Below are 24,541 nucleotides of genomic sequence, written 5' to 3' on the forward strand. Positions count from 1 at the left end.
TTTGCCATGCAAATGTGGTGATTTTAGCATAATATATATGGCCACCAAATATATGGCCTTTAAAGAAACACAGTTCTCTCCTACATTTTGCCCATTTAGTTGTTTGCATGTACTGTAATTCAAAAAGGCTGCAGAGGTTTATATCAGTTTCATTTCTATGAATCTCAATAATTAAGTAAACCAAAGGATAAAAGGTAATAAATCCTGCAATATCCTAACAGACTGTTTCAGGATATTTTTTCTGATCATTTAAATTTTTTGAACCAAGGGCATGGTGATATTTATTTGTTTTAGAGATGCTGAGGATCTGTACTTCCCATTGACTTTAATGAGAGCTGTAGGTACTCAGAACCCCTGAAAATCAAGCCATCACTGTCACAGTTTCAGGGTAACTGCACCTATATTCCCCCTTCGGTGGTCCATTTCAGGACTGCCCAGACAGGTCTCAGGTCTCCTGCTGTTGCCTTTCTCTGGGCAGGGGGACACTTGTCCTACTCCCTTCTGATTGGGGTTTTAAGGCACCACAGTGCCCTGCTTGACATTGATATCCCCAGCAAGCCAGTCTGCCTAAAGACCAGTTCCTGGGCTTTCTGAGGGCTATGAACAGTGTATTGCCAGCAGTTACAAATTAACACACGGCTCTTTCTGAGTTCGCATGTTTATTCTTAAGCTAAAAACGTTAGAGAAAACCTATCAAAACAATACAAGTTCTTGTACACATGCTAAAAACTTACCAGAAGTCACCCATCCGTCTTTCCAACCCTTTCGGAAGGGTTGGGGCCTCCTTGGACAGAAGGTCCTGTCTGTTTGCTGGATCTGAAAGAAGGCCTTGGTCAGTTTAAATGCAGCCTTTTTCTGTGAAAAGCTCTTTCTTTGCCTGTTGGTCTCTGGAAAATCTATTGTGAACCAATATATGCAAGACTCCCCAGGGGGTGGGACCATTTGGGGGTATTTACACCTTGAGTAATTCACCTAACCCTCCCCCCACACACACACACACACTGGTTTTGGTTCCTGAAGGAGCTGTGATAACCCTCCCACTGGAGTTGCATACAATACCTGGTCCACAGTGATGCAATATGGTCCCCAGAGATATTGCATGGAATTGCAATATCCATCACAATCCCTTCTTACTAACATACTGTATTTTGAAATCCTGTAATATCTATATTTTTGGTAGACTTGCCTTGACATTTGTTCCCTGTTCCATAGAAGCTTGGGGCGGGGAGGAGAAAGGGAAGCTGCACTTGCTGAAGTCAGTGGGACTTTTGGCCCTTACTTACTAACAGATTTTTTTCAGTAAAATCCTTAACGTTGTTTAAATATCCACTTTAATAACAACTGAGGTCAGTATTTGTCATCTATAATTTTAAAGTTAAGTAACCCAGTGAGTGACTGAAACCCGATACCATGCTAACAGAATCTGTCTGGAATCCAAAGATAATTTAAAAGAAAAACTAGTTTGCTATTTAGCTATGTTTTTACAATTATAGGCCTTTCTTTTAGGGACATGTTTGGCGAGGACTGTGTTAGTGCAAAAGATGGCTCTGTTCTAAGTGTCACAGTGGATGGAAAGACTGCAAATATTTCATTGGACACACGGGTATGTATAGTTAAATTCATTGATATTATTTGAATTGTGCTATAGGAGCGAATAGGCAAAGAAAGACAAAATATCTGTCTCATGGAGCTCTAAAGTCTGATGTGTAATGGTAATGTTCCCATGAATATTGTGTACCACTTGCTATGGGACCTATTTTGATACGCAGCATCACAACAGATGAATCCTATTCAGAAATCTTTCAGGGAAAAAACTAACATCTGATTCTTCTGCTTTTGAAAGAGAAACTTTCAATATTTTTCTTTGTAGCAACCGTACTTGCTATAAGTAAAATTACAATTAAATAAAAATGTATAAAAACAGATGGTAGAGATAGAATAACTGATATAACTTACTGATTTAGAACTTTTAGACTCTTAAAATATAGTCTCCAGTCTAAATAAAGGCAAACAGTCATCCAGTAGAAAATGTGCCAAGCAAAGCCGATTTGCCCATCTTGATCCTTGAGTCACTAAATCCAAAATCAGCGATGCCCACACAGAGAGAGTGAAATATCTTGTCTATTTATCAGTTAGCTTAAGAGGTAAAGCTGAAATGTATTGAAACTTGGTTTTAGGAAGATGATGTACACCTGATGATTAGAACAACGTTGTGATGAAATAAATGGTTAATATCCTCCAGTATTGTAAACTAGTGGTCCCCCGACATGGATTAGAACCCCATTGTACTAGGTGATGTACAAACACAAAAAGATGGTCCCTGCCCCAGATTGTTTAGACCACGTGGAAGAGGGAAGAGACAAAAGTACCAGAAGCCTAGAGAGAAACTTTTACTGCTTAATCAAAATATATTTAAGTATTGTATTTTATATAATTTATACTGGTGTACACACCACTGACTTCAGTGGCATTGTACCAGGCCACGTGTACTCTAGAAACTTTTGCCAATATAGTAATGTTGGTGAGAGATGTGATTTCTCTCATCCCCCTCCCCCCCCTTCTATATTGGCAAAAGCCCTAGTGTCGACACAGTTATGTTGGCATAAAAGTCCTTTTGACGTTATATCTTATTTCATGCATTGAACCAGTATAAGCTATGCCAGCCAAAGCACTCTTTTGCCAGTATAAGTTACATCTACACTAGGAGGATTTGCCAGTATAGTTATATACTCTACATATAGTTATATACTCTTCTTGCATCTGAAGAAGTGAGGTTCTTACCCACGAAAGCTTATGCTCTCAATACTTCTGTTAGTGCCACAGGACCCTCTGTTGCTTTTTACAGATTCAGACTAACACGGCTACCCCTCTGATACTTGATACTCTACGTAGTCTCTCCTTTCTCCTGAACTAAAAGTGCCTGAGTGATTCACCTTAATCAGCACTAAGAAACCATAAATAAATGGATAATTGCCAAAAGCTTCTATTTTAAAAAACAGGGATTTAACAAAAAAGAAAAACACTAAATGTTAAGTAGGGTTGGGTTCAGATTTGTGCACAATGGATCGTAGCATTTGGTTTTTGCATCTTGGCTTAGTGGAGCACAGGGATGTTGCTCGGCAGATGGGTTTTGGTTCCAGGTTACACTTTGCTGCAGAAGAGGGATCATCCAAGCATCGTTTTCATCTGCTTTTGAGGTGGAGCTTTTGTTTGACCTCTTGGCTGGGGTGCCTGTCCAGAAAGGAGACAAGTTAAGAGTAGAAGGGAGTAAATAGTGTCTTTCAGACTAAAAGAGCCACAAGACCCACCAAAAATATAAATCCTTGTTTGCTGCCATTTGTTAGTTACATGAGTCAAAGAGCTACTGCTGTCAATGGGCTTCTCTACGTGGGTGAATTGGCAAGTTTCAAGTATACATAGATGTTTTGCCTCTCAATAAAAAATGAATTGCTTTAATGAGTAAAAGAGGCAATGGATTTTATTTTGAAATAAACTTTATTTTCTGAATGCCCAGGTGACCATGCGTGGGTTAAAATTGAATTATTTACAGCAGAGGTGTTGATTGGCACTCTATATTATTTCCAAGCTTCTACCTAAAATAACTTAGTACAGTGCAGATGAGGTCACAGATTAAGTTAAAAACTGTGGGGTGCCACTTGGATTCAGACTTGATTTTGAACCAAACCTAGTTCACAAAACTAGACTTACTATTCAATAATTCCAAAATTAATGACTAATCAAACACAAACTTTTATCTAGTTTTGTTGTTTCTCAGCAAGACTGATGTAAATCTTTTGCTGAACTATCTTCTGTGTAGCCAAACAGCTTAAAAGACTACAATGCAGCTGAAATCTCTTGATAATTTTCCTTACAATTTGCTTCACCACTGTAGGACATGTTTTATTGCTGCTTAGACTGTCATCTACTATTCCTTCTCCTAATTGGCTTTACTTACAATTTTTTTAAAAAAGGTAAATTTACAGGGCTGTTTGATTCTGACTCCTTGATTACTCACATCTCTTCTTCCAGACTGCTGAATGTGAGCCAGGAAATGAAGATGATGAATCCCTTCGGGAAATGGTGGAGTTGGCTGCACAGAGACTCTATGATGCCCTCAGCCCAGTCCGCTGACCTGACTGACCAGTATATATATAGGAAACACAAGAACAATCTTTTTAATACTTGATTCATTTTCGCCATTTTCATAAAAAAATAAATAAAACTTGCCTTTAGCAAGCCATATGTACTTATTTCCTGACCACAAAACTGCTTAGTTCTCATTACAAATAACAGATGGGCAATCTGTTATAGCAACTCAATTTTGTGTAATGTACATAATGAGTTAATATATGTACATATGAACCCATTAATGGGACATATGCACATAAGAGGAGAAATTTCTTACCCTGAGATGATGTAGTAGATAACCTAAAATGATGATAAAAAATAAATGGGGGAGGAATCTTATATTTTCAAGGTCTGCTGACTCGGAGGAGGAGGAGTTGGGTTTTCTGCTCCCCTATATATTTATATATATAAGATTTTATACAGAGTTGTCTTTTTATTTTTTTCTTGCTGTTTTTTATGGTAATAGTATAGTGACTGATAAACACACCTCTTGCAGTCATCTGTACTAAATTATCACTTACTCTTAAAATGAGAAAGTAAGGTGAAGATCTGAATAGTAGATGCTTTCTGAACTAATATGAGAAATCACAATAGATTCCACACAAACCAAGAATACCTAACTTTCAGAAGTGTTGAGCATCCACAGCCCCTGTTGATTTCAGCTGGAGTTGTGTGGTTACCTGGAACTTCTACAAATCAGACCTTTAGGCCCCAGTTCAGTAAAGCACTTAAGTATGTACTTGATTCTGATAGATGTGTTAAGACCATGCTTAAGTGCTTACCAGAATTAGAGCCTAGAAGACTACATGGTGGAAGCAATGAAACTGACTATAAGGAAGAGACTGTCAAATATACAAACTAACTATGAGAAAGATCATTTTAGCCTATCAGTATCCATTACAGTGTTAATATTGGCCCAGTTCGCTGCATGTGGGCACACCAGTGTGCCGGCACACAGCCCCATTCAAGTCAGTATAACTGTAGATACAGAGTTGCACCTCTGCACAGTGAGTTGTGGGACTGGAGGCCTAAAGTAGGGGAACAAAATCCCTATAGAAATGTGATTTTTAAGTCTGTATTTTTAAATCACACTGAAAAATGTTAAGGGAAAATGTGGGGTTCCTAACAGAAGAATATAAAGGTATCTTTGCATCATTCACAAGAAACTTGCTTCTTTTTTTTTTTTTTTCTGAGTTGGTTAAAGTGGCATCAGATAATTCTCAGTAGTAATATCAACGAAGAACATTTATGTGTTAGTGTCTCTCTCAAAATAATTGGTTGTCACCAACTAATTATATAAGGATAAAAAATTATTCATAAAGAAATACTGATAAATGCAGTTAGCACTTTTTTTAAAAAAAGAAAACCACTTTGTGAAATGTTCTTGTTTTTAAAATGATACTGTCAAAGATTTCAGATGCAACATCTGTTTTGCGTTAAAATGTTTATAATCTGGTGGGAAATATCCTCTAATCTATTTTTACACTCTCTTTTACTATCTATAATTTTTCTATAGTGCCCATCACTGTAGTATTAGAGTCATGGAGAATTTTTTTAATATAGCCTCTGTGACAGTGTTAATATTGTTTGGCTACTGTAAAGTGAGCAAAAAGTTAATTATTCCCAAGAGCTATGTTGACTACATGAATAACATTTCTATCTTAAGCAGCAAATACAAGGGTTTGAGTCATGCCGGTTTGTTTCATAAAAACTTCAAGAGGAAATCACAGTTTATTCAGTGGAAAAGAGGAGAATCATCTCTGGGTAGAATGATGTTTTCATGAACAAAAGAAATTAAAAATGGTCTAAAGTATCTGAAATTGTCCTTTTGTATTTAATCATTTGTTTAAGTAGTTCAGTATATTGGTTTTCAAACTGGTTCATGGAATGCTTCCTGGTGCTTAACACAGCTGCTTCTGCCGCATTGGAAAAACATTTCTCAATCTTCAAGTAGTAACATTTCCTGCAAATTGTGGTCATTTCTAAGACCCCCTTAGGATTTCCCGAGAAGAGAGACTTTATTTCCTCTCCCATAGCAAAGGACTTCTAATAAAAATAAACAGCTGAGATCCAAAATGGTCTGGGGATGTAACTAAGCAACTTCCTACCAACTCATTGCATTAAACAGGTTATTTTTAGTGGTAGGCATGGAAAGATTAAGTGATATTTTGCCTGAGTTTGAGTCACTGTTTGAATCTGGCAATTTCTGGGGTCATTCTATAATCTGTATAATACAGGACATCAAAGTAGATGTCACAACAGTCCCTTCAGGCCTTGGAATCTGCTTATCAAGAACATCGTCTGTATAAGTGAGTATATGTTGTTTCAGCTGTGCATCCCTAAATTTGTAAGCCCTCAACAAGAAGGATTTGCACAAGCATTCATCAGGGATGTGGCTCTCCCCCAGCAGGAAAAGGTATCTGCTATGGGCTATCAGCTGGAGGATGAGGCCATCGCAACTTGTGCAGGGCTTAAACCCTTAGATTTAGAGTCTGCCATGGTGGCTGGTGCCTCACTCTGATGTGCAGGGTGGAGAATCTCCTGTTTTTTTCCGAAACAGCCACATTACAGAATTAATCAAAGATAAAAGGGTAAAGGCAAAGAAGTATATCTTAAACTATTTATAAAAGAGGAGTTTGCAGCTGTCAAGGCTGCTTCCCCACTTTGAACTTTAGGGTACAAATGTGGGGGCCTGCATGAAAACTTCTAAGCTTAACTACCAGCTTAGATCTGGTCCGCTGCCACCACTCCCAAAGCTAATTCCCTTCCCTGGGTAGCCTTGAGAGACTCTTCACCAATTCCCTGGTGAATACAGATCCAAACCCCTTGGATCTTAAAACAAGGAAAATCAATCAGGTTCTTAAAAAGAAGGCTTTTAATTAAAGAAAAGGTAAAAATCATCTCTGTAAAATCAGGATGGAAAATAACTTTACAGGGTAATCAAACTTAAAGAGCCCAGAGGACCCCCCTCTAGCCTTAGGTTCAAAGTTACAGCAAACAGAGGTAAACACCCTAGTAAAAGGTACATTTACAAGTTGAGAAAACAAAGGTAAACTAACACGCCTTGCCTGGCTGTTTACTTACAAGTTTGAAATATGAGAGACTTGTTCAGAAAGATGTGGAGAGCCTGGATTGATGTCTGGTCCCTCTTAGTCGCAAGAGCGAACAACTTCCAAGACAAAGAACACAAACCAAAACCTTCCCCCCACAAGATTTGAAAGTATCTTGTCCCCTTATTGGTCCTTTGGGTCAGGTGTCAGCCAGGTTACCTGAGCTTCTTAACTCTTTACAGGTAAAAGGATTTTGGAGTCTCTGGCCAGGAGGGATATTATAATACTGTACACAGGAGAGCTGTTACCCTTCCCTTTATAGTTATGACAGCAGCCAAGAGAAAGATAGCTGGTTCGACGTGTACCAGATTGCTGTCATGGGCACTAATAAGGAGGATCATGGCTGAGCCACCCTTTATGCCTTCACACAGAAGCATAAGGAGGCACAGGGTGGATGCATGGCCTCAATGGACACTGCTATTCAAAATAATGTATCAATGTGTGTATTTTTGCTATCAGAATTGGGCTGCATGCCCAAAGTACTGTTCAATATTTTCACTAATGACTTGGATAATGGGGTGGAGAATATACCTATAAAAGTGGCAGAGGACACCAAACAGGGAAGGGTTGAAAGCATGTTCTAGGACAGGATTAGAATTAAAAAGACTTTGACAAATTAGAGAACCACTCTGAATTAAACAAGATAAAATTCAATGAAGACAACTGCAAAGAACTACACTTAGGAAGAAATAATCAAATGCACACTAAAAAATGGGGACTAACTGGCCAGGCAGCAGTCTTGTTGAAAAGGATGTGGGGGTTATAGTGGATCACAAATTGAACATGTCAACAATGTGATGAAGTTGCAAAAAAGACCAATACCATGTGCGGCAAGTTCATTAACAGGATTGTTGTATGTAAGACTCTGCAGGTAACTGTCCTGCACTACTCAGCACTGGTGTGATCTCAAGTGGACTACTGTGTCTTCAAGTATGTTAAAGGCTGTTATAAAGAGGGTAGCGATCAATTGTTCTCCATGCCTACTGAAGATAGGACAAGAAATAATGGGCTTAACCTACAGGAACAGAGATTTAGGTTGGCTATTAGGAAAAACTTCATAACTGTAAGGGTAGTTAAGCTCTGCAATAGGTTTCCAAGGGAGCTTGTGACATATCCCTTATGAGAGGATTTTTAGGAACAAGTTAGACAAACACCTGTCAGGGACATCTGGTCACCCTAGTCTAGGTTTACATGGTACGGTGACAGTGGAGGGGGCTAGACGTGATGACTGCAAGGTCTCTTGCACTCCTACATCTCAGTAATTCTGTATTCTGCAAACTCTTCCCCGAAGGGTTTATAATCTAAAACCCCAACCCTGTCACAGATAAACAGAGCATCGACTGGGTAGCCACGGGCAGTGCACTAGGCAGTGGAAAGGGCTCACGAGCCTGTGGCTGCAAACGCCAAACCCACACGGGGAAGCTCGGAGCAAGGGGCAGCTTTGTGCAATCAACGTGCCTGGGGTTTTGCCAGCGGGACCGGAGCGGAGCAGCTGCTGCTCGCAGGAATCCCTGGCAATGCACCCAGCGCTGGGCGCTGCCTGGGCTCACCTGAGGCGCACCGGGGGGGCGCTAGGCCACGGGGGCTCTGGCCGGAGGGTGTTGGGTGGGTCCCGGGATTAGCTGCGCCCCACAGCGGCTGCACCTCGGGGGAGGAGGTGGCGGGAGGCTCCCCCCCGGCTCCAGGCTAGGCCCAGCGCCGGCTAGCGGCCCCCGGGCGCGCTGGGAGAGGCCGGGGCGGGCGCGCGAGGGCCGGCGGGGCGCAGCGGAGGGCGGGGCCGGGGGCGGATGTCCGGCGGGCTGCCGCCTGTGGCAGCGGCAGCGGCGGGATGGCGCTATCGGAGGCGGCGCTGCGCAGCCAGCCGGTGTCCTGGCCCCGCATCGTGCTGTTCGGGGACTCCATCACCGAGGTACCGGGGCTGGCGGCTCGCGCCGGGCCTGGCGCAGGGCGGCGCTCGGAGGCTGCCGGGCCCGCTCCGCTGTGGGACTCCCCGTGGCGCTGACCCGCCGCAGCCCCAAGGGAGCCAGTGCCCCTCGCCTCAGCTCCGTGTCCTGTAATCCGTAGCGCCCTTACACGTCTGTGTCCACACACAGCTGGTGTCCCATACACCCCCCCCCGCACACACACCCCTCCAATGACCCAAGACACACACCCCCAATGGCCCCTGTGTACGTGTCCACACACACAATGACCTGATACATCCCCACACCCCCAATGGCTCCCTGCACCCCGGGGTCCAAACACACAGTGGCCCCATACAGCTGGTGCCCCCATGTCCCATACAACCACCCCAAACACCCAGTGGCCCTGTGCACCTCTTGTCCCTGTCCCATACCCCCCCCACACACACCCCTCATGTCCATGCCCCACATCTAATGGCCCATACATCTCATAGTCATTTCCCATAGATGTTCCCCCCAACCCCACAATGGCCCATATATGGCCCCATACACCTACTGGCTCCATGGATGCCAGGGTTGTATAATTTTTGTTGGTGCCCAGGACGGGTCCAAGCAGAGTCAGCCCATCCATCAGACAGACCAGGCAACCGCCCCATGATTAGGGGGGGCCCTGCGCTTTCGGGGGGGTTGGGCCTGGCACCAGCGAGCAACCCATCCCATCCCACCCGGCCAGCTCCCGGCATCATTTGGGGGAGAGGGCGGAAACCACAAAGAGGCGGCGGTAGGGTGATCAGATAGCAACTGTGAAAAAAACAGGACACGGGGTGGGGGCAATAGCACCTATATAAGAAAAAGTCCCCAAAAAACAGGACTGTCCCTATAAAAATGGGACATTGGGTCACCCTAAGCAGGGGCTTGGGGGAAGGGATGGAATGGGTAGTTTAGTGGTCTGAGCATTGGCCTGCTAAACCTAGGGTTGTGAGTTCAATCCTTGAGGGGGCTATTTAGGGATCTGGGGCAAAATAATCTGTCAAGGATGGTACTTGGTCCTGCAGTGAACGCAGGGGACTGGACTCAATGACCTTTCAAGGTCCCTTCCAGTTCTACATTTCTATGATCCTATGAAGGGATGGAATGGGTGTGGAGAGGGGATACAGCAGGGATGGGAAAGAGTGGAGTGGGTGAGGGGTGGGGCAGGCTGAGAGCAGGTCACTTGCTGCTGCCAGCACCAGGCTCCCTACCAACCCTCCCAGGCTGCCTTGGACCCCCCATCCTCCTGAAGTGCAGTACCCCCCCCCAAAGTGTGGGGCAGAGGGCAGTTGCCCCGGTCTGGCATATGGCCAGGATGGCTCTGAAAATATAAACCCAAACATTGGTGGAGCATGGGCCCATATAACTTGCCACCTATGAGGTGTCTCTGTATCCCATATACACCTCTCCTACCCAATGTCCCATATCTGCTCCACCACACCCAGTGTGGTCATGCTCAACGCTTCACACTCATTTTGTCTATAACCAGTGTGCTTGTGCCCATCTCCGTTGGTAGCATTTTCAGAAGCTACAAGCTCTGTGTATCACTGTTGGCCTTAACTAGCAAATACAGTATTACTGAATACCGCTATAGACTAGACCAAGCAAATTATTTGCCTTTTGTGTCCTGTCTATGTTAACCACAAGATTAGGCACTTTTAGCACCACTGTGAAACTGTGATTTTATCCACAGAATCACTGGCAGCTACGGTAAGTGGTTTGTCAGATTAGAATTGCTTCTCACCCAGGTGCTTGGCTAATATATTTTCATTCTGATCTGAATTTTTAATTAAGCATTGGCCTGGGCCATGTGTTATACTGAACACCTGCGATTGATAATGGTTATTTTTTACCTTAAAAGAAAAAACCTGATACATATGTAATTGAGAGGGAGTTGTGTTCTGATCACAGATCCACCTGGCTACTGCAACGTTGTAGTTATGGCTCCCTGAACATTGCCCTCTGGGTCGCCTTAGGCAAAGTATTTTAACTGCTGAAAGAATTTGCTGGGAGAATTTTGTTTTACCGTAAGAATCACTATATTAGTTCACATGTTGGGGCTTCAGTAGATGTGGCCATTGATGGTGTGGGTCCTCAGTGTTTATTTCTGGTTCAGTCTTTAAATATATAACTTTCCATCCAGGATTCTGTTGTGAGCACATAGTTAGAACCTAGCTCTCTATATTGGTTTTAACAGGGAAAACAGGAAATCAGAGCTGCTTTCTACCCTCAGACAGGGTGAGGATACATTTATCTGAGGTCAAAATTCAGTTCCTGATCCTTACCTACCCATTGAGTTTCTCTTTATTAGAGAAAGCATTTTAGAATCTGCATGCATGGTGGTACATTGTGAGTGGATTCAGTCCCGCTTTGCAGCAATTCTGTAAGTTCACATGCTAGACGTAGTTAACTGAATGTCTCAGTCAAGACCAGAAAGAGCCCCCCAAAACAATAGGTCAATTAGAATGTAACGGCCTGATCTGTAAAGGCATAAGTGGAACCTGGCTCCTTACATATAAGCTGAACCCAACATACATGTAACAACCTACTGTGTACTCAAACTGATAAGGAATGAATCACTATCCTAATTAGTAATGACTGTCTACTTGTGTCCAATTTGCCTGTGTTATCAGCTGGTAATTACTGTTTGACTGCAAATTAAAGCTAATTAAAATTAGATTAATATATAAAAGGATTTTACAGCCTAATGCCAGGAGATGTTTTTGGTTTTTTAAATTTAAAGTTTCTTGTTTATAAACATTTCCATGCAAATTTTGAAAGGCAAACTATAATGTGAGAGTGAAAGGCCATAAACGGAAATGCAAGTGCCCACTTGTCAGCCAAACTGAGCAGTAAAAAGTAAACAAATGACAAATAATAAAAAGTAAATGTGATTCTTTTGGTTTTAATCATCTAAGAAGTCATTAATAAAAGGTACAGAGGTTTGGTAGCAGTTAAAAAAATCATTTAAAAATACAGTTAACAATTGTGAGTGTCCCTTTAAGTATGAGCAGGGGTGGCCAACCTGTGGCTCCGGAGCCACATGCTGGTCTTCAGAAGATAATTCGCGGCTCCTGCTAGGAGCCAACTGGGGAAAAATGGTGGGTGCTCAGCACCCACCAGTATCCCTGTCAGCCTCCCTTAGGGTGACCAGATGTCCCGATTTTATAGGGACAGTCCTGATTTTTGGGTCTTTTTCTTATATAGGCTCCTATTACCCTCCACCCCCTGTCCCAGTTTTTCACATTTGCTGTCTGGTCACCCTAGCCTCCCTCCCTCCCCCAGTGCCTCCTGCTCGCCAACGACCCCCTCAATCAACACCTCCTCCTCTCTCCCCCATGCCTCCCGCCTGCCGTGAGCAGCTGTTTCGCGGCACTGAGGAGGCTCTGGGGCGAGGAGAGAGGACGGAGTTCGCAGCCTCACCCCTCCCTCCCCCAGCGCGCCTCTTCTCTCCCTGTGCCTCCCGCCTGCTGCGATCAGCTGTTTTGCGACTCACAGGAGGCTCGGGGGAGATGGGGCAGGAGCGAGGGGGCGGGAAGAGGCGGGGTGGAGGTGGGGACTTGGGAAAGGGGTGTAGTAGGGGGCAGGGCCTGGGACAGAGCCTGGGGTCCAGCACCCCCTGGCCGGCACCAGTGTCTCCTTGAATAAAGCACACACTGACTAGCTGGTGTGGAAATTTTTAATCAAAGTTTTTCTTACACCATCTAACAATGGAAGGCAAGTGCAAACAGAAAATAAAATACACAGACGAAAATCGATGCTTCCAACAGGAGTGGGAGAATAAGTACTTTTTCGTTGAATGTAATGGTAAGGCCATGTGTCTTCTTTGCCAGACATATATCTCTCAGTTCAAATCTTCAAACTTGCAGCGTCATTTCGCTTCGAGCCATGCACATATGAATCAAGAATTCCCACAAGGTTCTGAACACCACACTTTAAAACTGAAAACTTTGAAAAAACAAACAGATGTAGAAGCCCAGTTCTTCACCAGATTTGCCAGCCAATCGCAGACTGTAATATTAGCCTCCTATTATGTGGCCTGGGACATAGCCCGTGTGAAAAAGCCCTACTCTGAAGCGAGGTTATAAAAACGTACCTCACTGATGTGATTTCAATCCTGTCACCAGAGAATGAGAATCTACAGAAGAAAATTTCTGGCCTGCAGCTTTCATGCCACACAATAGAATGCAGAATCTCCGACCTGAACAGTGACATCAAATCGCAACTGCACTTGCAACTTCAGCAGTGTGAGTATTTGAGCATCACTTTGAATGAGTCATGCCATACACAGGATAAACCTCAGTTATTGGTATTTGACCACACTGTGTCTGACAACTGTTGTAAGGGAAGAACTCCTCGATATCATGTCACTAAAGGACAGAACTCGTGGATGAGATCTAAAGGAGGTGTTGATGGTGGTAGTTACAAAAAGCCACTTGCCTTTACAGAAGCTCACTGCCATTGCAACGAACGGGGCTCTGTCCATGTGGGATTTGCGAATGGATTAGTAGGGCTTTGTGAATCTGACGAGAGCGTTCCCAAATTTTGGACATTTCACTGTATTATTCACCAGTTGCGCCTGATACCTAAAAATCTCAAATTTGATCATGTCATGAAACCTGTCTTGCACATTGTGAATTTCATTCTCTCAAATACACTCAATCACAGACAGTTTCAAAATCTAATTGCGCAGTTTGATGGTTCGAGAGGTAAAGTTATTTCTCATTTTTTCGAGCTCCTGGAACCAGTACAATTGTTTATGAAGAAGCAGCACAGAATACATCCTGAGCTTACAGATCCTGGGTGGGTTCTAGACTTGGCATTTCTTGCAGACATGCTGCTGCATTTGGATAAACTAAATGTGGACTTACAAGGAAAATTCCAGTTGCTGTCTGATCTAGTGCAAGGCGTATTTGCGTTCATGAGCAAACTGCAGTTGTTTCACAGACAAAGGCTTGAGGGAGAACTGACACACTTTCCGTCAATGTCACAACATCAAGCCAGATCAAAAGAGAATGCAGAAGAACCCCTAAAATGGAGCACAACTAGATATATGAGTGTGATTAAAGATCTTAAGGACGGTTTTGAGGAAAGATTCCAAGATTTGCAGTAGAAAAGGCCTCAAATCAGATTTCTGATTGACCCTTTTAGTGCTGAAGTTGATTGTCTGAAACCCCTTTAGTCACTGACAAAGCAACATCCCAGATGGAAATAATAGAACTTTTGGAAGATGACAGATTGAAGTCTGTTCAGAAGACAGAGGGGACCCTTACTTTCTGGAAATCTGCACCAAAGGATAAATACCCCAACATCAGAGGTGCAGCCTTAAAGGGCACGTCTTCACTGGATCAGCAGGTAGCAATCAATCTATTGGGAATCGACTTATCGCGTCTAGTGAAGACGCGATAAAATCGATCCCTGATTGCTCTGCCGTCGACTCTGGAAATCCACCGCAGCAAGAGGCGGAAGCGGAGTCGACAGCGGAGCGGCAGCAGTCGACTCGCCGCTGTCCTCACAGCCAGGTAAGTCGACCTAAAATACGCAACTTCAGCTACGCTATTCACGTAGCTGAAGTTGCATATCTTAGGTCGACTCCCCCCTCCCATAGTGTAGACCTAGCCAAAATTAATCTCGATGTTTGCCTTGACCCATCTTTGTGTGTCCAGAAAACAGACTCACAAACATGTGAGATCCAAGCATTTTGACAGACAGCCACTTAAGAGAACTGCTACATGTGAGCACAACTGAACACAAACCAAACCTCAAGGGAATTGTTGAAAGCAAAGATTGCCGGAAGTCCTACTAAGTAAAAGATTAAGTTGTTATTATCGTTAACTATACATTATAAATGTATAATAAATATGCATTATCAACTTATATAATGATTGAAGGTATGTATGTATGTGTGTCTATATATATATATATATATAGAGAGAGAGAGAGAGACACACACACACACACTCATTACATATTACTGTGGCTCTTTGGCAATGTACATTGGTAAATTTTGGCTCCTGCTCAGGCTGGCCACCCCTGAAGTATGAGGTAACAGATGCATAGTTCATATATACGAGCTGCTCTGCAATCTGAAATTAAAGCTACAAGTCCACATTTAGAAATAATCAGAAAAAATCCTTGGGATCAATCAGTCACTTGTTACAATCTAGTTGATTTACTTATGTATGGCTTGATCCTACATAGTTCTTTGGCCCACAGATTGAAATTAGTGATAGTTTTGACTGTGGAAGGACAGCACAATGTGCACCTCTCCTGTACTGTTCCCTAATTCAGTAACAAAATGTGTGGGGATTGGGCAGGGCCAACAGCAGCCTCAGGGACACACTAATGGCCTACTTTTCAGAAGATAAGAGAGGCCACATAAAAATAAAGGGCAGTTAAATTTGGTGGGTGAGGAGAAAGGACAAAAAAAAATGCAGGGAGAAAGTAGAGTGACATGCTAAATTGTAATCCTAGATATGTTTTAGTTAATATCTAAACTGTGTTCCTTTCATTCAGTTTTCCTTTCAGGACAATGGTTGGGGAGTGTTGCTTGCTCAGAAATTGGTCAGGTGAGCCTTGTCAAAGTTTGTGTAGTAAATGATTTTCGTTATTTAAAAAAATCAGCATTTATTTACTTATATTTGGAATTGTAAAAGGATCATATGGAATGCCTCAGTACTTTCTCTTTCAATATGTGTAAATCCTTATTAAAGGCTATTGCAAAGGTTGAGTAAATACTCCCTGATTCTGCAGTCAAAGCCATGCATATGGATCTTTGTGGCCATGTGAATCAGATTGCAGGATTGGCAACTATATATTTAGACTTAAACTCTACACATATACTTTATACAAACACTATATATATATTAAATTATCCCACTTGTCTATTGTGTAATCTAGTTGATTTTAGAGGGGTAGAGAACCTTAAGGCAGGTATCCAGATTGAATGTTTTGAAATTTCTAAAGTTTTGCTCTATGAGGGGGATTTTCTTCTTGTTGTATGTGTGTGTTTCAGAAAATGTGATGTTTTAAATCGCGGACTGTCAGGCTACAATACCAGATGGGCTAACATAGTTCTTCCCAGATTGATCAGCAGAAGTTCTAATGTTGAAAATACTATTGCAGTTACCATCTTCTTTGGCGCTAATGACAGTGCTTTAAAAGGTAGGTCAGTTTTCATTTTTTCTCTCTCAATTCTCTTAAAACAAGTTTTAAAAAGTGTAATATATCAGCTAGAGATTACCAGAGTGGGACACAAAGGGATTAACATTTCTCCTGGTCCTGCTCCATCAGTTCTTTTTTTTTTAATGAGTTTACTACATTAGTGTACCGTTATTCATTTAAATCTCATGTATACTTTTGGTTTCTGTTGCTCTTTCTCTGGCCAAATATTCATGTGTGAGACTATGGAGGAAATTTTCAAAAAGGCACAAATGGCTCTAAGTGTCTAACTCCCTTGGGACTTTGAGTTGGAGTTAGGTGCCTAACTGCTATTTGTGCCTTTGGAAATAGCCTTGTAATCCACTGCCTGATAAAAATTGTAGTCAGAATGTGAGAAAAGACACAATGGAATGCCTTTCAGCCTTTGTTAAAGGTATTGCCTTCTATGACGAGATAACTGGCTCTGTGGATGAGGGGAAAAGCAGTGGACGTGTTATTCCTTGATTTTAGCAAAGTTTTTGATACGGTCTCCCACAGTATTCTTGCCTGCAAGTTAAAGACATATGGGGTGAATGAATGGACTATAAGGTGGAGAGAAAGCTGGCTAAGTCATCGGGATCAAAGGGTAGTGATCAATGGCACCATGTCTAGTTGGCAGCCGATATCAAGCAGTGTGCCCCAAGGGTCGGTCCTGGGGCCGGTTTTGTTTAATATCTTCATTAATGATCTGGAGGATGGCGTGGATTGCACCCTCAGCAAGTTTGCAGATGACACTAAACTGGGAGGAGTGGTAGATACGCTGGAGGGTAGGGATAGGATACAGAGGGACCTAGACAAATTAGAGGATTGGGCCAAAAGAAATCTTATGAGATTCAACAAGGACAAGTGCAGAGTCCTGCACTGTGGACAGAAGAATCCCATGCACTGCTACAGACTAGGGACTGAGTGGCTAGGCAGCAGTCCTGCAGAAAAGGACCTAGGGGTTACAGAGGACAAGAAGCTGGATATGAGTCAACAGTGTGCCCTTGTTGCCAAGAAGGCTAATGGCATTTTGGGCTGTATAAGTAGGAACATTGTCAGCAGATCGAGGGATGTGATCATTCCCCTCTATTTGGCAGTGGTGAGGCCTCATCTGGAGTACTGTGTCCAGTTTTGGGCCCCACACTACAAGAAGGATGTGGAAAAATTGGAAAGAGTCCAGCGGAGGGCAACAAAAATGATTAGGGGGCTGGAGCACATGATTTAGGAGGAGAGGCTGAGGGAACTGGGATTATTTAGTCTGCAGGAGAGAAGAATGAGGAGGGATTTGATAGCTGCTTTCAACTACCTGAAAGGGGGGTCCAAAGAGGATGGATCTAGTCTGTTCTCAGTGGTAGCAGATGACAGAACAAGGAGTAATGGTCTCAAGTTGCAGTGGGGGAGGTTTAGGTTGGATATTAGGAAAAACTTTTTCACTAGGAGGGTAGTGAAGCACTGGAATGGATTACCTAGGGAGGTGGTGGAATCTCCTTCCTTAGAGATTTTTAAGGTCAGGCTTGACAAAGCCCTGGCTGGGATGATTTAGTTGGGGATTGGTCATGCTTTGAGCAGGGGGTTGGACTAGATGACTTCCTGAGGTTCCTTCCAACCCTGATATGCTACAATTCTATGTATACTAACAAATATAAATATTCTGATGATAATTATAAAGTCAACAGTGGGACCAGCCCTCTGTAGGGTGCACGAACTTTTTGCAGCAATAAATTATTGTGGACTATTATATTCTGTCTGCACATAGCATTCTTCTGTTTTCTCTCTAATTTTAGTGTGTTTGCTTACTTTATTTTGTAACCCACTGTTCCATGACGACAGCTATAGGGAGTGGTTAATCTCAGTCCTAAACTTCTCACCATTTCTTGTCTACTTGTACTGAATTGGCACTGTGTATGAGACTTGAAATTTTTGTTATAAATGTTTTTGGACATATTTTGTGATGTCTTTTTCTGTTAATATTGAAAAATCCATTGTTTTTTCAGGCTACACTCAGGGCTTATCTATATGGAGCAGAAATGCATGCTATGGGGGTGTGATTTCTAAAGCACACTAATGTGTTGCGCACTAATTAGTCTATACAGTACTATGTTAAAACACACTAGGGAACTTTTAGTGCACACCAACAGAGTCTACAGGGACAAATTGGTGTGTAACACATTTGTCCACTTTACAAATCACACCTTGTGTGCACTGCTGCTCCATGTAGACAAGCCCTAAGAAGATAAATCTGCTAAGTCTTTGTAATCATTTGATTTTCTATTAGGGAAGTGTACAAAAAAGGCAATGAATTAATCTGTTAAGACCACCTTCTCTTCAGTTATTTTAAGTGGATAGGAAATTATTTACAGTATCTGCAGTTTTTTCTCTGTACCTTGGATTTTGCTGTGTATCATTTTCCCACCACATCTGATGAATTCATGAATCATGTAGAACTTTATATTGAAAAGAAGGAAAGCATTCACATTTATATGCTGTGTAAATAAGTATTGTATATAATTTACAATGGGCATCTTGGTTTTATATTAACAATTGTTTCTTCCCTAAACAGATGTGAATTCCAACCAACACATTCCACTGAAGGAATATGCTGATAATTTAAAAAGCATGATACAATATCTGAAGTCCATAGACATTACTGAGGACAAAATTATTTTGATAACACCACCCCCTCTCTATGAACCAGCTTGGGAAAAAGAGTGTATTGCCAAAGGTAAAAGGAATTCTCCCAGTTTTGGGATTAAAAACAAGTAGAAAGGTTGTCAGTCTGGGTGTCCAAGTTGCTGACCTCCAGACTGACAAAGGATTTGCTCAGTATTTGTGCCAAACTACATGTGTATTCTCTGAGCCAATGAAAAGAGGCTGCTGGTAGGTCTGCTAAACATCTCTGGAATTACATTACAGATGGTGTAATCTGACCATGCTGTGCCTTAATACCCTTTGCAAAGCAGCCTGTGAAGTGAGTAGCAATGCAGCATGGTACACCTTGGATCATTTTCTTGCTGTTACAACATATTCCTCATTTATCAGGTTAAGCAGCAATATCCCACCTCATGCTTTATTTCTGAAAAGTACAGTTCTGAGACCAAGAAAATGCATCTTTGTCGGAAGAAAAAGCAAAAAAAGTTTAATGCCTATTAGCTTCTCCCTGTACTGTTCAAGTCACTTTTACAATGGAGACATAACACTGCCTAGTTCCTGGTGGGGAGCCTTCCTGACCTCAGCTGGTGTCAATTGTCATAGCTTCACTGACATCAGCTATTACAGTTTGCACCAGCTGAATGGCTGCCCCCAAGTGCTCATGTGTGTTTGGACAGCCTGTGCAGTGGCACGGTATTTGTACTTTAAAAAGAATCCTGACAATGGTATTAGTCCAGTCCTTGATGGAAATGGTAGAATTATCCATAATAATGCAAAAAAGGCAGAAGTGTTCAATAAATATTTCTGTTCTGCATTTGGGAAAAAAACAGATGATATAGTCTCATATAGGGCGATAACACTCTTTCCATTACACTAGTATCTCTGGAAGATGTTAGAATCCACTGAAGTTAGACATTTTTAAATTAGCAGGGCTAGATAACTTGCATCCAAGAATTTTAAAAGAGCCAGCTAAGGACCAGTAATGTTGTGGACCAGTAATATTGATTTTCGATAAGTCTTGGAGCAATGGGGAAGTTTCAGAAGGCTGGAAGAAAGCTAATGTTGTGCCAATTTTTAAAAAGAATAAATAGAATGACCCAAGTAATTTTAGGCCTGTCAGCCTGACATTGATACCAAGCAAAAGAGTGGAGCAACAGATATAGGACTCAATAGAGAATTAAAGAAGGGTAATGTAATTAATGCAAATGGTTTTATGGAGAATAGATCCTGTCAGACTAACTTGATATTAGATTATAGTTTGGTTGATAAAGGTAATAGTGATCATATAATATACTTAGACATCTGTAAGGCATTTGACGTAGTACTGCATGACATTTTGATTAAAAAACTAGAATGATAAAAAATAGACATGGCACACATTAAACTGATAGATTTCACTGATTCAGAGAGATGTGGATCACTTGGTAAACTGGAGTCAAACAATATGTGTTTTAATAAATGTATACAGGTAAGAACAAAGAACGTAGGCCATCTTTAAAGGATGGGTGATTCGATCCTGGGAAGCAGTGACTATGAAAAAGATGGCAGGGGGAGAAAAGGGGGGAAGAGGGGGAATAATCAGCTGAACATGAGCTCCCAGTGCAGTGATGTGGCCAAAAGAGCTGATGCAATCCTTGGATGCATCAACAGGAGAATCTTGAGTAGGAATAGAGAGGTTATGTTACCTCTATATTTGACAATGATGTGACTGCTGCTGGAATAGTATGTCCAGTTCTGATGTCCACAATTCAAGAAAGATGTTGATAAATGGGAGAGGATTCAGAAAAGAGCCACGAGAATAATTAAAGGATTAGAAAAACATGCCTTCTAGTGATAGACAAAGAGCTCAATTTATTTAGCTTAACAAAGGGAAGGTTAAGGGGTAACTTGATTACAGTCTGTAACTATCTACAGGGGAAACAAATTTAATAATGGGCTCTTCAGTCTAGCAGAAAAAGGTATAATACAATCCAATGATTGGAAGTTGAAGCTAGACAAATTCAGACAGCAACTAAGGGATAAATTCTTATGGGTGAGAGTAATTAACTATTGGAACAATTTACCAAGGGGTGGGGTGGATTCCCCTGACAATTATTAAATCAGGATTGGATATTTTTCTAAAAGATCTGCTCTAGGAATTATTTTGGGGAAGTTCTATGGCCTGTGTTATACAGGAGGTCAGACTAGATGATCACAATGGTCTCTTTCAGGTTTGAATAAGTTAGCCTGATCATGGGATTTCTGTCAGAGACACTCTAGCACTAAAGTAGGAGCTGAGGAAGTGTATTTTGGAGATGAATCAGGGCAGCAGGGGGTTGCCAGGGTGAAACTTCCTGTGACGGGGAGGGGCAGAAAAGTCAAGGATGGAGAGAATCATCAGACATACCAGTGGAAGAGAGGGCAGGAAGGAGAAGATTGACAGCAGATGAAGTAATGATTGCTGATGGAGAAGTAGTCACATAAAGACTGAGTGACAAGATATAAGAGGGAACCCTGTTTTCTAAAAATGCTTTTCAGTTTAATGAGAGAGACAAGGTGGGTGAGGTAATACCTTTTATTGGACCAACTTCTGTTGGTGGAAGGTACAAGCTTTCGAGCCACACAGAGTCTTCAGGTCTGGGGAAGAAAGGAGAGAGAGAGCTAAATGCATGTTGGGACAGATTGTTAAGCGGAATGGGTAACATCTTGGAGGCGGTCACTTGAAATGCAGTGGGCAATTGGGGGTTAGATTGTTAGAGGGAAGTTTCACTGCATTGAAACAGAGGAGCTGGACTATAGGTTAGTTGGTGCTCAAGGCACATGGAGCATCAATTTCTGTACAATTGAGTATTGCATCTGATATGGGCCAGCTGATTTCTAATTACATATAAAGTGCAAATTTCTCTTATCCCAGGATCTCAAAACATTTTACCTAGACAGATAAGTAGTTAGACATATTTTACAGAGGGGAAACTAAAGCAAAAGAGAAGTCCCGTGTCACCCAGAACACGGATGGACAGGCTTGTGATTAGACCTCACCTCTCTTAACTCTCTTCTATCTGTTGGGGGCATAGGAGTGTTGGCAGTTGTAAATAAGTTATGCAGATGTGATGTACATAGGCGTTGGACAGAAAGCACAGGCTAAAGACAAGCCTAACATAGAAAAAAAGGTGCTATGCTATGTTCTTACACAGCTCTGCCACTGCCTCTTAATTCTCACCAGCCACACTTCTTCTGAACCAAAGTTTGTTTTCAAATTAATCTCTCAAAAAACAGCAGGCTACAACAGAAGGCTTTTAAAAAGAGACAGATTTAGCTTCCACTTGCTTTAAAATTTACAAGGTTCCAATTTTACTTTGAAATGGATTAACATTCAATAAAAATCACATACAGTAGATAGTGACACAGTCTGACTTAATTCCTTGTTCTAATTCAGTTAATATTTTCTTAACTTCCAATAGGTGACAAATTAAACCGCTTCAATTCTACCACTGGAGAATATGCCAAGGCATGTGTTCAAGTTGCTAGAGATTGTGGGACTGAGGTTCTTGATCTGTGGACACTTATGCAAAAGAATAATCAGGTATGACGCTCAGAAAAGAAGTTTGTGAAAATGCTGAAGTGTCTTGTATAAAGCGATAGTTAGTACAGAGCTTGGGGAGGAACTGAATGGTCAATCTTGAAAAATAAAACAAGAAATCATGTGTTATAGTTTACACTATTTGGGAGGAAACAAATCCAGAATTCTTCATGCTGGACTAGGAAAACACTTAAGGTGATTTGTTTAAATACAACTGAATATTGTGTTTGGTTATCAGACAATAATATATGGCTGCTCTAAATATAAGTGGTTTCCTACTTTGCTGGAACTTCCTTTATAAAGGCAGTCAGCAGTTGCATCCCATACTGTACTTCGCAAGAATATTTGCATAAGTAGCCTTCCTGAAGTGCAACAGACTGACCATCACCAGAAGCTGAATTTAGGCCAGATTTTCAGAAGTGCAGTGCACCCAGCAGCTCTTATTCTGACACTTAGAGGCAGATTTTCAAGAGCTCAGCTTTCCATCTGCTGAGCTTTTTTGAAAATCTGATCATTTACTTTGATCACATTTGAGTTCTTTTGAAAAACGTGACCTAGCAGGTAATTCAAGTTTGGCAAAGCGGAACTTTTGGGACAAAGAGTAGATTCAGTATTTTGGTTGCCCCAGTTCATCAATTGATAGTTTTCTTATGGGTATCAGTGACATAAGCAACACAGTACATTTACCTGTCTTTCTATCCTTTCATGATCTTGGAAAAGTTTCTTAGAACTGAGATTGATTAAAAACTACATTTTCTGACTAGAGTTTATCACATGGTATTATATATGAAGTTAGCTATTATGATCTTATATTGTTTATTTCTTAAATATTTATTTAAATTAACTCCCTTTATAGGACTTTTCTTCCTATCTATCGGATGGACTTCATTTATCAGTATTGGGAAATAATTTTTTAGCAGCTCAGCTTTGGTCACTGCTGGAAAAGAAGATTTCCACATTACCTATGCTGCTTCCTTACTGGCGCGATGTAGATCATCAGAATCCTGAAGTTAGCCTTCGTGGGAAATCCTGATCTGTAACATATTGACCGAGTCTGTTGATGGACAGGAGAAAATGTGCATTCCGCAAAATATTCCTAGTGTTTTTCTTAGAGAAAAGATAATATTGATACAAGTCCTTTCTCAAATGTTATGGTTTATGGAAAAATAAAGTTACCTTTACACGTTCCATGGTGTGTTTAAATACGTTAATACCATTTTCTCAATGACTGAACGTATTAAAGCTCTGTTGGACAGTTGATTTCAAGTGTAATTTTCTAATCTTTGCCAACCCAAACCAACACTCGGCTTCAGTATTGTCATTATTACTGACAAAGGTTTTTGAAACTTTCACTACCGTGGAGTGCAGGACATGTGCTCAAGGGCTGTCGAAAACCTCACTCAGCTTTGAATGAGCAACACTGAATTCTTTGTTCCTTTGGTTGGGAACCTCCCAGTCATGAGAGATTCTAAGCATTTCAAATCAGAGCACCAGCATCTACTGCCCGCCAGCGTTTTCCACAAGCTCTAACACTGCTTAATTGAGGTTGTGAAGTTAAGCAGCATTCAGCATGGCTTTAATACTAAATAATCCCAGCTCCTAGTGTCAAAGAATTTTAACATGTGGTGCTGCAAGTGAAGATTTAAGAAGCTGAAAATAATACATCTGCACTTGGAGCTTAAGGACTTTAGGATTTGGCTCATAGCAAAGACACACTTTCAGTAGTTTGAACATAAAAAGTACTTTACCTGGCTACTTTTCGCAGTGTTGTTTTAGACCTCCTGTGTAATTGAAGGGATTTAGGTCAGAAATTACTTCCTGTGCTCTATGCATCCTTTTTTATACCTTGGGTGTTCTATCAATCAGTACACCCTAGTGTTAGTTAACGTTAGATCCTAATCACAATTGCCTGCTTGAGCTACTACTCGACAAAAAAGATTGTCATTGCTTAAGGCAGGGGGTTCCCAAACTTTTTTTCCTGA

General features: G+C 41.6%; 2 protein-coding genes and 1 long non-coding RNA gene across 9 annotated transcripts in view; 2 read left to right on the plus strand and 1 right to left on the minus strand.

Moving 5' to 3' along the window:
* CPSF3 (cleavage and polyadenylation specific factor 3) overlaps positions 1–4,467 on the plus strand; it is a 47,728-nt gene extending 43,261 nt beyond the window's left edge. For both annotated transcript variants that reach the window (XM_034766476.1, XM_034766477.1), the window contains 2 exons: positions 1,507–1,603; positions 4,030–4,467. In XM_034766476.1, the coding sequence (XP_034622367.1) occupies positions 1,507–1,603; positions 4,030–4,131 (199 nt within the window). In that variant the 3' untranslated portion in view covers positions 4,132–4,467. The remainder of the gene's footprint in view (positions 1–1,506; positions 1,604–4,029) is intronic.
* Positions 2,968–9,009, minus strand: LOC117875290. Of its 2 annotated transcripts, none has more exons than XR_004645244.1 (2): positions 8,789–9,009; positions 2,968–3,231 (listed from the first exon to the last, which is right to left on the minus strand). It is a non-coding gene; the product is annotated as an uncharacterized LOC117875290 (long non-coding RNA). The 2 variants fall into 2 exon arrangements; XR_004645243.1 differs by lacking the exon at positions 8,789–9,009 and adding an exon at positions 3,956–4,088.
* IAH1 (isoamyl acetate hydrolyzing esterase 1 (putative)) lies at positions 8,992–23,817 on the plus strand. 5 transcript variants are annotated; one of them, XM_034766482.1, is made up of 7 exons: positions 9,028–9,147; positions 13,297–13,416; positions 15,686–15,738; positions 16,185–16,333; positions 18,912–19,073; positions 22,441–22,562; positions 23,416–23,817. In XM_034766482.1, exons 5-7 carry the CDS (start codon positions 18,968–18,970, stop codon positions 23,590–23,592), a joined length of 405 nt encoding a protein of 134 aa, XP_034622373.1. In that variant the 5' UTR covers positions 9,028–9,147; positions 13,297–13,416; positions 15,686–15,738; positions 16,185–16,333; positions 18,912–18,967; the 3' UTR covers positions 23,593–23,817. The 5 variants fall into 5 exon arrangements, with proteins under 5 accessions (XP_034622370.1, XP_034622371.1, XP_034622373.1 ...); XM_034766479.1 differs by lacking the exon at positions 13,297–13,416 and having other exon boundaries at positions 8,992–9,147; XM_034766483.1 differs by lacking the exon at positions 15,686–15,738.
* The last annotated feature ends 724 nt before the right edge of the window (positions 23,818–24,541 follow it).

Source organism: Trachemys scripta, chromosome 3, assembly GCF_013100865.1.
Source record: "Trachemys scripta elegans isolate TJP31775 chromosome 3, CAS_Tse_1.0, whole genome shotgun sequence".
Classification (NCBI taxonomy): Eukaryota; Metazoa; Chordata; order Testudines; family Emydidae; genus Trachemys; species Trachemys scripta.

Bases quoted from the DNA above. Each gene is read 5' to 3' on its own strand.
- IAH1 (XM_034766479.1), top strand. From the start codon at position 9,067: ATGGCGCTATCGGAGGCGGCGCTGCGCAGCCAGCCGGTGTCCTGGCCC. The intron at 15,739-16,184 runs GTGAGCCTTGTC...TGTGTGTTTCAG, and splicing joins CTTGCTCAGAAATTGGTCAG to AAAATGTGATGTTTTAAATC. The intron at 19,074-22,440 runs GTAAAAGGAATT...AACTTCCAATAG, and splicing joins AAAAGAGTGTATTGCCAAAG to GTGACAAATTAAACCGCTTC.